Below are 16,406 nucleotides of genomic sequence, written 5' to 3'. Positions count from 1 at the left end.
TAATTTCAAAAGATTGAACAAACTGAATTTCCCTTTTGCAAAACACTTGACAATTCAAAATGTTGTTGTAGCAAGTAGGTTTTTTTGGGAAGTTTTTTTTTCTTTTCTCTAACTCCGCCTTTACTAGAAGAAAGTGTATTTTGTTAGTAAGAATAATTTCGGCATTTATGTTTGTTTGCACTTTTACGAGCTTTTCGGAAACAAAGAAATAATAAGAGGTGTGTGTTCAAAAAAAAGGTGACTTTTTACTTTTCTCGAAAAATATTTATTTATTCATCAGTATCTACTTTGTTTCCTTCAAAGTAACCCTCTTAGATATAATACATTTGTGCCAGGGCTTTGTCAATCTTCGAAGCACTTCGCATGTGCACTTTTTGGTATGAGTGTTTGAGCAGTTCCATCGATGCGAACTTAATTATGGCAAAACTTCGTTTAAATTTGAATGAATAGGAAAAAGTTGCAGGAAGTCAAGTCCGGCGGATACGGTAACTGAAGCATGGTTGCGGTGTTTTTTCTGGCCAAAAAATTACGAACAAGCAAAGTCAAAATATAGAAGTTTCGGAATAAGCTTCGCTGCCACACGTTGCATAGCATGAACCAACCGATATGTCGACGTCGACGTCGACGTTAACAACTTCTCTAATACTTACTTTTTCTTCATCGGTTGTTGACGTGCTGAGGCGGCTATGGCGGGAAATGTCAACATATGTTGGAGATATGTGTACCAACATAACAAAAAAAAATTCGAAAATCGAATGCATGTAGTCCATGAACCTTGAAGAATCACCTTAAGATTTTCCAAATATTTCTTTTGCATTTTATGGCAAGTACAGAAATAACAGAAAATTATATCCGGGATTATTGCTATATACTACCACCTACTACATGTACTACCGTCCTTTCATGTTAATTTTTTTATATGTGGCTAATACATAGGCTATTGGAGCATGGGCAGTTTGGAAATGTTTATGAGACCGACCTACGAGCTTGCTTATTATCAGGTCATAACCTAAAAACTTGATCGAGAACAACTGATTTAATGTCAAATTCTTCCGCTTCCGTTTCATCACTTTAAATTAAAAGTTCAAGGAAAACTAAAAAAATTTAAATGAATATAATTTCTCTTTGTCTGCGTACGATTGCAAAAATTTTTTGTTTTTTCATGTCATATTCACAAATCAGCTAAATCCAATAAAGAGTTCGCATACATTTTACATGTCTACGGTATGTAAGATAAAGCCGTTGTGTATGGTTTTTAGTTTATGCGAGATTACCTATCATGTGCTCCCATTTACGTTTAAACGTCGTATTAAATGACTTAAAAAATATGATCTTATTATGCATTACATATGTATTTTGTCATTTATTGTTTAACTTTGTTTTTTACTTCAACAAAAGCTAGCGATAGGATGTAGTGTATAGAAAAAATTTGATACAAATTGAATGCAATTCTCCCATGCTTGCTTGTTGAGTTAGAGGTTTTACAAAAATAATCATTTTGTTAGTTTTCCCTTTTAAATATATTTATACGAATCAATATGAATATGAATATGAATATTGATAAAGTGCAGATTGGCAGCGAACTAACCAAACTACCTGCAAGAGTTTTCAGAATTGCGGAAAACAAGGATTTCTCTATACGTCAAATTCCGGAGAATTATGAAGAAAAGTGAGTTATTAAAAAAAAAAAAAAAAAAAAAAAAAAAAAAAAAAAAAATACTCCATCGCTAATTGTGCATTTTCCTCATCTTTCGGGCAAATTGTGCGCACGATGTGAGCAAAAATCCACTCCTTTTGCCGCGAACTATGCATCGAAACATTTTCTTAATATGAATCAAAGCATCGGTCAATAAGTACGTCACCTATGGATGGCAAATAAGCGATAATCGAAAGGAATCATGTCTGGTGAGTAAGTGGCATGGGCTAACACTTTCCACGTGCCGCGAATCAGCTTTGCCGCATACAATGGAGCATTGCCATGGAAAAAAAGTGACTTTATATTGGGTTTTTTGACAGTTGCATTTAGGATTGTCAAAATAAATCTATTTTTACTTCCAGTAATTGATCCAATTTGATGGAAAAATTACTTTCTCAACTCCGTTTGCTCAACTTTTATAGTGTACATCTATCGATCTTCTGAAACTTTCCTAATTTTCCCTGACGATTTGAAAAACATCTCACCCACTTTTCTGTGAATTGCTTTTGGGTTCGTGAGTCGTGTTGCAATTCTACAACTTACCTTTACGGTGATTCGACGTCTTTGCAATATCTATATTTTCACTATAACATTCTCGACACAATTGGTATGATTTAACGACAGTTTCTTTCAAATCAAAATAAAAAATGAGTACTGTCCGCATACCCGTTCTAATTGGCAGAAATTTCCAAATATTGAACAGAGCAACGCAATACTATGCAAACGCATTTTTCAGTTCATCGCTTATGGGCGCTTAACTTAACAAAATTCTACATTTGTCCGATCCTTATTCTACACAAGGCGTTTGTGGATCCTCTAATTTCTCAAATTCGTATTTTAGGTTTGTACATCTGGTTAATGCTTACATTTAGAGTCGATCTTTCGTGTATTGTTCGGTATAAACTCGAATATATAAATAAATCAGAAAGTTAATTAAAAGTTAATTTTATAAATATTTGAAATTTTATTTCCTTACGCGCTTCATCAAATAAAATTTGAACACGTTTTTATTGGAATCTTTAATGCTCGATTAAGTCGATCATAATCTGCTCGTAGTGCAGAAAAGCTACCTTTCAGCATTTTCGTCGTAAGTTTTTACTATGTTAAAATGTCCGATCAGATGACAGATCTGTTTTGCAGGGTCGACAAATTGCGGGCCAAAAAATGAATTACCCTAAATTTTATGTGAATGTTATTGGGCCAAATATATGCTACCACTATAGTATTTTTCTCCACTCAACCAAAAATTGTGTCGCCTGGCATTGACGCGTTTGAGGGCGACGCCTTTTCTATTGATTAATTGTGGACGCTTTACCGCAATTTAATTCCATTAGCTGTTGACAGTAAAAAAGAGATTCATTTCTTTGTTCAGGTTGGAGCAGCCCCTGGCGCACGATTTCTTTAGAATGCTACTAACCACAAACGTAGCATTAGTTCGGGCTTGATCAAAGTTTTCGCAAATCCATCCATTTTGGACTACCACCCTTTTAATATATTTATATGCGACTCATATTTAATGGTTATTTTCAGTCTCCTCAAAAATAATTCGGTTTGTTTTCTTTTCAACAGCGAATCGCCTATATTTCGCTTTCGATTTACTGTCAATTTATGTTGAACCCAAAGATGGAGCTTTTTTTAGCCAACTTTTTGCAAGTGTTTTAAAACTATTTCCTGAGATGAAATGTGTGTGTTTTATCTATAATTTTATAATGTTTCGACCAGTGCGTGGCGTGGTCTCTAATGGCATAATTTGCAGATTTTGCTGATTTTGTTAAAGCAACTTGATCGAACGCACTACGAATTTCTTCACGTGGTTTCGAAGTCATAACCGAATGGTCGCAGTGGTATTTTAAAATACGGCGGATTTTTTTCAGAATTTTGGTCCATTTTCAAGTCCCCTATTACTCACGATCCATTTTCTTCTTATTATTTTTATAATTTATGTACCTATTAAAAAAAAGTAAGAAGGAAATGAAGAAATTGGCCACGCTCAGCAAATATTATAAGGTATAGAAGTATTGCTTGTTTTTTTTATCAAAACGTTTGCAACAGATGCTCTATATGTACTTAAAAGGAATGAAAACATAGTTGTCGCTCCGTTAATCTGTTCGTTCGTTTGTTTGACCTATGGTAAATGTACTCTTGTTCGCAACAATTAAGGTATCGGCTTCAAATTTGGCAAAAATATTGGAAATTCACGCAGGACACGCAGTTATTGTATTGACAATTATCCGAATCTACCAAACAATATGGCCATAGTATAAGGTAAACTGATAGTGTTAAAAACAAAAAAAATTGGTTTTTGAATCAGTACTCATCAGTACTCATAATCTGGAACAGATGCAACGGTAAAAAATTCTTTCTATATTCTATGAGGGATTGTACCGTATTTACGAAAAAAATGGAAAAATCCAGTATCACTCACTCAATTTTATAAATTATGAAAATTTAATTTTTATTTTATATTATTTGAACTTCTTTCTTAGATCAAGTTCATATGTATATGGTATATAAGAGATTCGACCATTGTCACGCTGTCAATTTGATTCATTCTTCCGCAATATTATTAAAATACCAAAAAATCGAAAAGGAAATTGAAAGTTTACAAAGTTTGACCCAAAGGGTCCTCTGACAGTTCGATCTAAACATGCTCACGATCAGTTTATTAATACAAACACAAATATCTGTAAAAGAGTTGTTTTTTTATATGTATTCCCGTTGCGTTCATTAAATGATTGTCGATATTATCACTTGCATGCTTTGATGTAATTTGTGTAAATAACAAAATATAAAAAAAAAAAATTTTTTTCATTGTGAATATGACAAACGCTTTATAAACACGTATTATGTCAGATAATTACATATATATGTATAACATATATTGCGCAAAACATGTTTATTACATCTATCGCAAATATAAGCATACTTTCTTTCGACAATTGAAATTGATACGCTTTAGATCCGGTTCGGCGCTAACTTAAGTATAACACTAGCCTGAACGTAAAAAGGTACAATTTCAAGAAGTTCAATTCCATTGCGAGCAATCTACGCAGATGTATGTTAGGAACTAAGTAAAGGGTTTTTGCTAAGTTGATTTTTTAAAATGTCAAATTGATATTATTCGATATACAAGTTGTCATGGAATAGAGGGACTCATTTTATTTTTTTTAACCTTAATTACTTTCGATAACTCCTTTTTTGACTCCAAATTTATTTGCATTCTACGTTATCGTGAACGATGAATCTATAGATTATTATAATTACTTTAGCGGTTCAAACTTGTAATTTGAAACATAATTGTAAGGAACCCGTTTACATTCTGATAAGCTATACAGCAAAATAAGCAAACCGAAAATTTCAAATTGATATTTAGTAAGATATTTAGTAAGCATTTGGGGTCCAAGTCTCAGATGACCCTGATAAATATTTATGTAAAACATGTTCGGGAACTTCTTTAAAGGATACCAAGTTACGAATGTTGCGACATTTTCGGTACATTCGAGATGACTTCAATTCGTCTGCACATTCTGGGCGTTTTCAGTTCTTCTAAATCATCAATGATACACATGCAAAATTAAATGCCCTATCGTAACTTTACACATTTTTACAATTCAAACTTAATTGGAAGGTGAACACAGTCAAACTTTCTTTGACTTAAGTCAATATATACTCACCTCCCTAGTGTGAAAAAGCGCAAAGTCCTTTCAACACCTGAAATCCTCGAAATTGTCATTGGGGCCGACGCTTAGCCAAGTAATTAAGAGGCGCGACAATCAGGTCGGGGAAGACAAATTAAGTTCTCAGTATGTTAGACCGTACATTAATTACGGTTGATGTGTGATCGCAGTTATAGCGAGAGCGCGGTCAGTAAAGGCATAACATTTAGTATATCGCAGGCAAACATTTCTTGAGATCGGTCACGTAGAAAACAAAAAAAAAAAAAACAAACAAGTAAGGAACATATACTTTGGGTGGCGTCGAATCTTGTAGAGTCGCTACCATTCTTTTTACCAATACCCAATGTAGTAGAATAAAGTTTATTTTGTAAGTTGTTATTAATAGATTAGTATTGAAAAAGTTGTAGAAGTTTTACATGAATTTACTTACATACAATATGCATTTATTTTTGGTAAGATCTGTTTTCATTTTTGCAATAAGGAATTTATACAATATACGATGAATGCTCTTTCCACTGTAACTTAAGAATTAGCGAAACACAAAAAAAAATAAGTCAATTAAATTTCTCTAAATCTCCCTTTCGGCCGTTGCAAATATTATGACAAAATGAGTTTACCGCCATCCTTCAGTGATTGGTATATATAAAAAAAAGTGCAAACGAAATTTTCTAGTGAGACATGTATTTTGGTTTCGTGTGGGCTCTTCAATTCAGCCAAAGCAGTTTGACGAAATAAATTTAGTGAATATTCTATGGGAATTCGTAGAACATAAGTTGGATCGATCTATAATCATAGTACATCGTCGAAATGGTTTAATAGAAATTAACGTTTTCTTCCACACGCGTAGGCATGCAAAAATTAGAGCTCCTGACGATGGTCAATACTTTTCCTTTCGACCTTGTTTATAGTAACAACATTATAACTCTTGTTCAGAGTATCACAGATTTAAGATACGCAATTACTTTCAATAAAATGAAAATTTATATAGAGTAAGGTACACATTAATTTTAGATAAATAATATACAAACTTTGAAATGCAGGAATATGAAAATATATATTGTCGCATGTTTGTAAATGCATAAAAATACTCCTTGCATTGGAATCAGAAGGCAGACGTGTACTATTAAAAAATTAGCATAAATTAGCACAATTGCATATAATATAAATATGCATAAGAGCAAGTAACCAAGGTTTATTTGACACTTTATTGGGCCCGACCGTCGAAACTTATTTCGTAATAAATTTTTCTCCAGGTCTATTAAATATAAGTCATAACGTTTTAATTTTTTCTGATTGTTTATCACTTATATAATGCTCTCATAGTAGAACAAGAAATGCAAAAAATTTCACTAAAAATCGCAAGCTGATTAAAAATATATGTATTTTTAAAAGCGTAAAGTCATTTATATGATTATAATTTAATAAAAGATTGTTTAATAAATGCCTCGAAAAGTAGATTTTAAGTTTGTAATTTATTTCTAAATTTAACGCGTATATTGGTTTAATAAGTGATTAGTTTTATTTTCCATCCCTTGAATGTTTCATATGTACGTACTTATTGTAGCGGCCGGTATGTTTACTAACATACGTAAAAATATTACACATTTCGATCAAAAAAGTTTAATAGCGGTTCCTTGTCCTCTAACATCTCATTTCATTAACATCAAGCTAACACTTCATTAACTATAAATTATTATTGCTTTCTATATTGTCGTAATGCTGGTGCGTGTGCATATGCAAACAGATAATATAATATGCATAATAACGTGTGAAAGCATATGCGCTATCAATTCATCATCATTCATCGTAATAATTATCACTAATTCTCATTTTTATTCACCATGATTGTATCTTATCACTTTACGCACACACAAAAGGCAAAGTTGCCCGATTATAATCCAATTTCAAGCTTTCCTGTTGACAAGGAAACCGATGAGCGTGAATTAGAAGAATCAAGATGGAGTCCCGGCATTGTAACAGATTGCGATTTGTTAATGTTTTTACGCGCAGCTCGTTCTATGGCTGCATTTCAAGGTAAGCTGGTTTGCTGGTCTGTTTCTTCTTTTTTTTTTTTTTTAATGATATCATATAATTGCGTCGATATTTCAGGAATGTGTGATGGAGGATTAGAAGATGGTTGTTTAGCTGCTAGTCGTGATGATACTACCATTAACGCACTTGATGTTGTATGTTATTTTCAATTAATAGTGCTATGTGACAATAACAATAAACTTTCTTTAAAATTAGTTACATGATTCTGGCTACGATCCAGGTAAAGCCTTACAGACACTTGTAAAGTGTCCCGTTTCAAAAGGTATTGATAAGAAATGGACTGAAGACGAAACGAAGAAATTTATTAAAGGTCTTCGTCAATTTGGAAAAAACTTCTTTAGAATACACAAAGATTTACTACCGCACAAAGAAACTCCCGAGCTAGTAGAGTTTTATTATTTGTGGAAGAAAACGCCGGGTGCCAATAACAACCGACCTCATCGCCGACGACGTCAAAGTGCTTTGCGGCGCAATCGTGTTACACGAGCAAGCAATACACCTCCCAAGAAGGAGGATACGCCTGAACCTCAATCTGTTGCGACGGCCACGACGACGGTGGCGACTACGGCGACTTCAGAGACGAATAGCGCTTCGCCTGTTGCTTCCAAGGAGGAGAATAGTTCTCTAACCGAGGACGACGTCAGCGAGTGCGACAGTGACTCAAGTTTGACTCACAAGAGGGATGAATCACCATCTAGGATGAGGACGAGAAACAAACCACAAAATAGTGCCACGACCACATCTAAGTGTGATCAGACACAGGTTACTCAACCACAAGTTACGGCAAATGGTAAAAGACCTAAACGTGGCACAGAAACGCCGGATAATGTAACGCCGGCTGAAAGTCCCAAGACGCCCACAAAACCGCACTCTACTGAAAATGTAGCAAGTAAACGCAAGACTGGTCGTCAAGAGACACCTAGTAAAAGGAAGCGCATTGACACCGATGTCTCCACGAGCGGTGAGATTACTGATATAGGAGATGACACTACTACAGTTTCAACGACTAAAGATAAACGTAAGCGCACCGAAAGCTCTACGGAGAGTATGAACTCTGACAGTCGATCCGACTCAGCAATGGACGATGGTGAATCGAACATAACAGACACAGGGGAACAACAGTCTAAAGACAGTAAGGAGAGTTCGTCTAGTAAAGAAGACAGCAGCGGCAACCATGATCTTGAAACGTTCAAAAGTGATAAAATTTGTGAGCCTACTTCCAAGAAAATCACCGATTCTGATACAAAAGAGAAGATCAAAAATGATGATGAAGAGACCAACATTCAAGCCCCAACTGTAATACCAGTAGTGGGAAGCGATTGTCTGAAAGACTCAAGAACCAAAGAAGAAAAGCCGGCTATCGTAGCTCAACCAATAGCAGGCTCGCTTCCCCTTAAAATACCCACAATAGCCACTGTTCAGGCCTTGAATGCTTCGGTGGATCGCAAGGAATCAGAAAAGATAGAGATGAAGGATTGCGATTTACCAAAAGAACAAGAAATGTTAAAGAAGATTGCTAACATGAAGCAAGAAACACTTCAAATTCCTCCTTCGGCAAATGTAATGCCAGACGATGTGTTTATAAAAAAAGAACCGATGGATGATTCAATGGATGCCACCTGTAATCAAAATAGTAATGAACCTCAAGACCTCAAAGTGAAAATTGAGGTTAAAAATGAAGATAGTAAAGCTGCAGTTTTGCGGCTATCACACAGCACATCTAGTGCCAATCAAGTTTCGATGTCCTTAGCAACAGATAGTCGTGAAAATCAAGAACCCACCCAAAGCCAACCACCTTCAATCATGCAACATCATCATTCTGGTCCGCCTCCGGGCTATATTGTCGAAGGAAGTCCACTCGCATATGCATCTACAACTGATATATCTTCCGGAAATATAACAGGTGCTCCTGCTGTATCCGTTTCGTCACATAAATATACCAGTGACTTGGATGTAAAATATGGCGAAATTAAATACGAGCCTAGTAAATTCGCTTCTCAAGACTTAAAATATCCACCATCTCTAGATTCAATGAAATATAGTCAAGAAGTACAGGCAGCAGCTGCAGTTGCCGCGGCTGGTAAATATGACATGAAATATATGATAGAGCAACAAGGTGGTAAATTTCCAAGCGATTTATCTACTCATCCTTTACCATCAAGCAACAAGCCTTATGTAAATGATCCTTTGAAAATTCCGGATCTTAAGGGTAGCTATGCGCCAGGGGGCTTAGGAACTCCACAAACTAACACTTCTGCACTTAGCGAAAATTCAACACACAAGTATGGCAGTGGATTATCGGATCAACAATCATCTAATACTGGATCAATAGGTCTGCTACCGGGAAGTACACCTCCGCCAGGTATTGCGGTGCCAAAAGCGCACTATCAGCATGAAGTTCAACATACAATGACGCGAACTCCTTTCGAGTCAGCAGCGGGGCTTATGATTAAGTACGGCGACCCTTTAACTAGTAAATATGGTTCCGATCTCAAATACTCTGCCCCGCAAGGAACCTTGAATGATCTAGGTAGCGGTTTAAAGCCGTCGCCATATGGCGAAAATCTTATAAAATCATCACCCTACGTTGGCAGTGAAGGTAGTTTGAAATATACTCCTTCTGAAAGTCCCATTGATGCTTCCTCGCGTTCAACGCCGGGACAAGATAGCCAGAGCAGTAACAGCAGCTCTCAACCTCTATCTCAGCAGCAATTTCAGTCTCCGCATCCGTCGCCTCATATGCCCTCTCCAGCTAGTGGTGGACTGCCGCCTGGAATGCATCCACAAAACTTGGTTTCGCCACATGGCGGTCTACCACCACATCCAGCCCATCTCAGCCAAAGTTCCAGTATGCAACCCAATTCAGCTGTAAGTCAGGTTCCGCAAACTCCAATGCATCCAACACCTCCACCTTCGTCTAATAGTACGCCACAGAGTGGCCTTCTCCATCTTGGGTCCACATCAGTTCCATCGACTTTGCCCTTGACATCCACGGCGAGTTGTGCACCACCGGGGCCAATAACAATGGCCTCTGGAATACATCCCCAACATTTACCCCCAAGTCATTTGCATCAAATACACAGGCCACATCCGGAATTACCACCTGGCGCAGGTATACATTCTCACGCCCCGATACCATTATCTTTACAAAGTCATGATTTACGAAACGGACCACCTCCACCTATGCAGGCACATGGGCTTTCACAACAACCACAACAACCACAAACTGGTACTGCAAGAACTCCTTCTCCAGCTCAACAACCATCCAGGGGAATACACGACGACCGGAGTTCGGGACCGGGTATACCATCATCTTCTCAATTAAGGGAATCTGCAGCATCTCAGTCTTCTTCAGCTCCACCTCAACAGTCACCACATTCCCATCGAACTTCACCTTTACCTGGTTTAGCTGGTAATCCTCCACATGGATTAATTGGTCATCCATTACCTATTCATCCGCATTTAGCGCATTTGCCACCAGGTCATCCAGGTCATCACATGCTTTCTCATTCTCTGGCTGCTTTGGGACCAGGCGCTGGCCCGATCGCGTTACTAGCAGGACCTCCCACACTAAACAATCTCCAAGAATCAGGACTCAATCGCCGAACACCACCATCCTCGCACTTGCCCCAGTCGCATTCAGCGGTCTCATCAGCAAGTGGTTCAATGCCTCCGCACGCATCAAACTCTTCCTCATCCGCTTCGAATACCTTAACAACTAATACTGTTCCGTCGTCCGCTTTTAGTCGTGCTAGTCCAAGCGTACAAACAAATTCCATTGGTGGTGCACCAGGTGGAGGGCTTGGAGGATCGTCAACTGGTGGTAATAATTCCGGCACACCAGGTAGTTTGACTTCATCTGCAGGTGTTGTTCATCGTTCGGTTTCTCCAGCGTCAAGTGCAAGTAGCCTAAGTAGGCAAAGCCCACTACATCCTGTGCCGCAGTCGCCGTTGAGCCATCATCCCTCATCTTCTGCCCTTTCAGCCGCAGCTGCCGCGGCAGAAAGAGATCGTCATGCATTGTTACGGCAACAATCCCCTCACATGACGCCGCCGCCTGTATCAAGTACTTCAGCTTTAATGGCAAGTCCTTTAAGTAAAATGTACGGGCCACAAGCTGGGCAGAGAGGTCTTGGAACGTCTCCGCCACCACACTTACGACCGGGGGCTTCTCCACCAGTAATACGTCACCCCCAAATGCCTTTGCCACTACCTTTAATTCCAGCAGGAGCAGGCATACCCCAGATAGGCGTGCATCCAGCTCAGTCTCCTTATCCTCACCCGCTTTTGCATCCTTCAATGTTTTATTCACCGCATCATCATAACCCATTTAATTCTCCATATGGTTACGGACCTTATGGACCAGGTTTCCCAGCAGCTTACATGAAACCGCCACCGCCAGCTGGACCTTTGGATCCAACCACTGTAATGGCGGCCCATCATCCTGGATTGCCAGGACCACCACCACCTACACGACCAGATGATCCTACTGTGGCAGCGGCAGCTGCGGCCGCTGTAGAAAAGCAGAAACAGCAACAAATACACCAACAGATCCAGCAGCAACAACATCAGCAGCAGCAACAACAGCAGCATCAAAATAAGTCTCCAGCGTCAAAGACTCCGCAAAGTAATAGTAGTAACAGTGTTAGCGGTGGAAGCGGAGGACCTTCAGTAAGCAATCAACAGACAACTCCGGCTGGATTACCACCTTCTGGTTATCAAGGCTCGCATATGTCAGGTTATCCGCCTCCCCCGCACGCCCCACCATATCAAGATGCTGGCCAAACCCATGTGATAAAACCCACATCGCATATGGATGCACTAAGAGCACACGCACATTCAGCTAGCGCCGGACTAGGGGCACCGCATCATCCTTCGGAGACGTGTAGGTTTCGCAATGCGCCTAATAATATCATAAAATCAAAATTTGTATGTAATATGATTTTTTTGTCTTCTGTATGCTAGTACCAATTGAAATTGAACCTGATCCTGAACCAGAAATTCCTAGTCCTACACACAATATACCACGTGGTCCTAGTCCAGAAGCAAAACCAGATGATACCGAATGCCACCGTTCACAATCAGCAATGTAAGAAAAGTATAATATTGCAATCAGTAGAACCACAATACAACGCAAGTTTTCGAATTCTAGATTTGTCCGTCATATTGATCGCGGTGATTACAATTCATGTACAAGAACTGATTTAATATTCAAACCGGTCGCTGATTCCAAGCTAGCCCGTAAACGTGAAGAACGTGATCGTAAATTGGCGGAAAAAGAACGCGAAAGAAGACAAGTAAATGATATAAATGGGATGTGCTCTTACTTAATATATTATGTGTCGGATTACTTTCAGCAACAGCAACAACAACAACAACAACAGCAACAGCAAGCTGCAGCTGCTCAACAAGCTGCCGCTCAACAAGCTAAACTAAAAGCCGACCTAAAACCTCCTTATGCAGATACTCCTGCTTTGCGCCAATTATCAGAATACGCCAGGCCGCACGTTGCTTTCAGGTGGGTATCAGGTTTAAAAAAGTTGTTGTTCGCAGTGTAAATAATTTTTGGCTAATTCGTAGCGTAGTGTATTTGATTTGTCCAATGCTTTCGATAAGCCAAATTAAATAATCACTACCGTTTGTCTGTCTGTGCAACCACGGCTACAGTCTTCAGATTGTATGTAGATAATTTAATTATGTTCTAAAATTCTATTTATTTTCGTCAGAATTATATTTGGCTATAAATGAGAATATTTAATACTTGTCCTATAACTAACCTAAATATTAGTAAATAGTATAGTATATATATATATATAGTACAATTGTTGGAAGATTCACTAATCTAATATCCATCAAATCTTTTGCTTGTATAAAGAAACAAATGGCAAGTTTAAATTGAAAATTTGCAGCTTATTTGGAAAATCTCATCTAGTCTGACAATTTTTTATCCATTTTGATACCCACCACTAAAGGATGGGGGTATACTTATTTTGTTTTTTTAATAATGCATGTAACACCTAAAAGAAGGCCTTTTAGAGGCCGTATAAAGTATATATATTCTTCATCAGCGTGCAATCCTGAATTGATTAAGCCATGTCTGTCCGTTTGTGGGGTATTTATTACTCATCATAAAAGTCAAGATATCGGCATCAAATTTGATAGAAACGTTGAAATTTTTTGCTCTTAGCTTAGTTTTTATGATGGGCCAAATTGGTCACCACAAGTCCGCAGTGGAGCATAAACTGCGCTCAACTACGCATTTCTTAACAAAAATTTGTGAGTTTTTGCTCGTTACTCAGAAATTATAAAAGTTAGAAAGCTAAAATTGTCCACATTTACTTTACGGAACACTCTACTCTGTACGTCCAAAAGTGGAATGGAAAAATCGGCCGTGCTCACACAAAGTTACAAATGGTTAAAATTTATTTTTTTCACTTTTTTGAGGTTTTATGCTTATTTATCATAACGTAATCAAGACAGAATGTTTAAAACTATTTCGTAAATTCTTTAGATGACGGTATATCATCTGCCTGTCTGTAGACATTAACTTTTTCTTAATAATACCAGAGATATGGGTATCAAATAAAAGAACTTGGAGAGTAGAATGCGAAAAGCATGGCGGCGGGTATGCAAAATTTGGCCACCCGCCCCCGAATATAACTTTCTACATTTTACTTGCTTTCTTACTTACTATATAGTGATGTGTTTAGATATTAATTTTATTGCTTTAATCAAGATTTTTTTTCTACTTTATTTTTTTTATTATTTCAGTCCTGTTGAACAAATGGTACCTTATCACCACCCAATGGGGCCCATATATAGAGAAAGGTATCTATGCAGTTAAGCTTTCCAAAATAAAATCAAAAACTATAATTAAATACTGATTTAACTATTGAGGGTTCGAATAAGTTTCATGCTGTTTTGTTTCAATTAAATATTCATTAAAAATATGGTGCAATAAATTTTGTTAAAAATGTTACCAAGTGCTGCTTAGAGAGACAATAGATTATCGATTGAAATAGATGTTAATCAAAAGAAATCTTAAGTATAATGAGGCAACTCATTGCTGCTAACCTTTTCTAAATAGAGTTAATCGAACATAAGAAACTCGTGATATACCTTAAAATATTTTTTAATACTCATCACCGGAAAATGAGATTCATTGCGTCAAAATGTTTGCAACACCCAGAAGGAAGCTTCAGAGACCCCATAAAGTGTATTTCTGATCAGCATCAAATTGTAAACCGGTCTTAGCCCCTCACCCACACCTCTTTATGTCTATATAATTGTTCGTCTGCGTAATGTCTATGGTAAACAATCTCATGAACGCGAAAACTAGCTATCGAAATTTAGCTGTCTGCTTCAAATTTGGCGAAAACATTGGAAGTTCTTGGACTCAGGTTGATATCGAAATTAAGCCAATCAAAGAATACGCCCACAGTGCAACATAACCTGAGACCACCTCTGCTTTTAAAAATAAAAAAGCTCGTTACGTGTAAAGTACAACGGATAGAGCGATTTGCATTTATATGCTATGAGTGCTTCTAAACGAAAATAGAAAAAACCGGCCCCTTCTAGTAGTCAATATTATAGAATATTGAAATTTCTTTCTTTTGTTAAAAGGTTTGCAGCAACTAGAAAGAAGCTTCAGCAACCCACTAAAACCCAAATAATATTGATTAGTATCCAATTTGAATTGTTCTAAACATCTTTGTCAGTCCCTTTATCCATCTGTCAAAAATGAAGATATCCGCTTTAGACAAATTACAAAAATAATTGAGCAATTGATTCCCTTAAATAGGTGAGGCGTGGCTTTTTGCATTTAATATATTAAAGGCTTGAAAGTATTATATTGTTTATATAAGATAAATTACACTGTAGCACGATGGATTACACTTTTACATTGAGAAGTTACAAGACGACATTATAGCGGTAACGCCCGCCTTTAACAGAAGCGTAAACCTTATTCCGACTATTAATATATTTCATTAATTGCTTTCATGTAACAATAATTTAGCAAGAAAATAATTTAGTATTGAACAACTTCCAGAGAATTGGAAGAAATCAAAAACGCACAAGCTGCAGCAGCTAGCCAATCACGTTTGGACCCTCATTGGATGGAATATTATCGACGGTATTTTAAAGCTTACTGGCAATAATTGTAAGAAAATAAAAAATTTTTTTTAAAAATTACAGAAGTATGCATCCTTCACAATTTCCGTTGTACGCGAATCCAGCCGCTATATCGCAAATTGAAAGGGAACGGTTAGGCATACCACCACCACATCATGTGGGCTTGGACTCGAGTGAACATATGGTATGTTAGCTCTTATGGTTAATATGTTTTTTGCACTTCTTTCATGTGTGTGTATAGCGTACATACATGCATATGTATGTTATTATAATAACCCTATGTATATATACATATATATCTATACATATACTATATCTGTACATATGTATATACACATATCTATATATACATGTATATGTATATATATACCTATATGAACTTTTTTAAGCATTTAAACAATCATCACTCAATCGTATTTGGAAAGTTTAAAATTGCGAATTAATAATCACAGGAATAAAATAAACGACTTTAACAAAATGACCATAAAGTGTGTGTATGTTTGTATGCGTGAATATTTTTTTCATTTTTGCATTTTTGGTTTTTCATTAAAGATCGCTGCACATCTTAACAAATCGATGAAAGCTTTCTTTGCACGTGTGCGTTGCGTTTTGGTTGTTTTTGTTTAACACCAAATTAATATGAGTATCGTCATCAGAGCAAAACAGTCCAATATCGGTCTATAATTTTTTTCGCTACTAATTCATTTTTTTCTATACTTTATTAACCAAAATAATCGCTTCTTTCCCAAAAATTAATTAATTAAATGTTTCCTTTGTTTGTTTGCAATTTTTCATATGCGTTTTCGTTTATCACTATATTTAACGAATAAATATTAAATACAGACAAA

The 16,406-nt window shown here is 36.9% G+C and overlaps 1 protein-coding gene across 27 annotated transcripts in view; it reads left to right on the top strand.

The window, feature by feature from the left end:
- Window positions 1-16,406, top strand: part of LOC119637884 (arginine-glutamic acid dipeptide repeats protein) — a 42,002-nt gene that overhangs the window by 13,196 nt on the left and 12,400 nt on the right. For 12 of the 27 annotated variants that reach the window (XM_038034305.1, XM_038034300.1, XM_038034304.1 and 9 more), the window contains 8 exons: window positions 7,251-7,559; window positions 7,621-12,310; window positions 12,391-12,514; window positions 12,578-12,722; window positions 12,783-12,943; window positions 14,197-14,253; window positions 15,476-15,559; window positions 15,622-15,742. In XM_038034305.1, coding sequence (XP_037890233.1) covers window positions 7,251-7,559; window positions 7,621-12,310; window positions 12,391-12,514; window positions 12,578-12,722; window positions 12,783-12,943; window positions 14,197-14,253; window positions 15,476-15,559; window positions 15,622-15,742 — 5,691 coding nt within the window. Of the gene's footprint in view, window positions 1-1,571; window positions 1,670-7,250; window positions 7,560-7,620; window positions 12,311-12,390; window positions 12,515-12,577; window positions 12,723-12,782; window positions 12,944-14,196; window positions 14,254-15,475; window positions 15,560-15,621; window positions 15,743-16,406 lie in introns of all 27 variants that reach the window. The other 15 variants (XM_038034301.1, XM_038034311.1, XM_038034320.1 and 12 more) reach the window with 3 other exon arrangements.

Source organism: Glossina fuscipes, unplaced genomic scaffold (genome assembly GCF_014805625.2).
Source record: "Glossina fuscipes isolate IAEA_lab_2018 unplaced genomic scaffold, Yale_Gfus_2 61, whole genome shotgun sequence".
In the NCBI taxonomy this organism is placed as follows: Eukaryota; Metazoa; Arthropoda; class Insecta; order Diptera; family Glossinidae; genus Glossina; species Glossina fuscipes.
The sequence above is the reverse complement of the archived record's forward strand: the minus strand, read 5'-3'. Positions and strand labels throughout refer to the sequence as shown.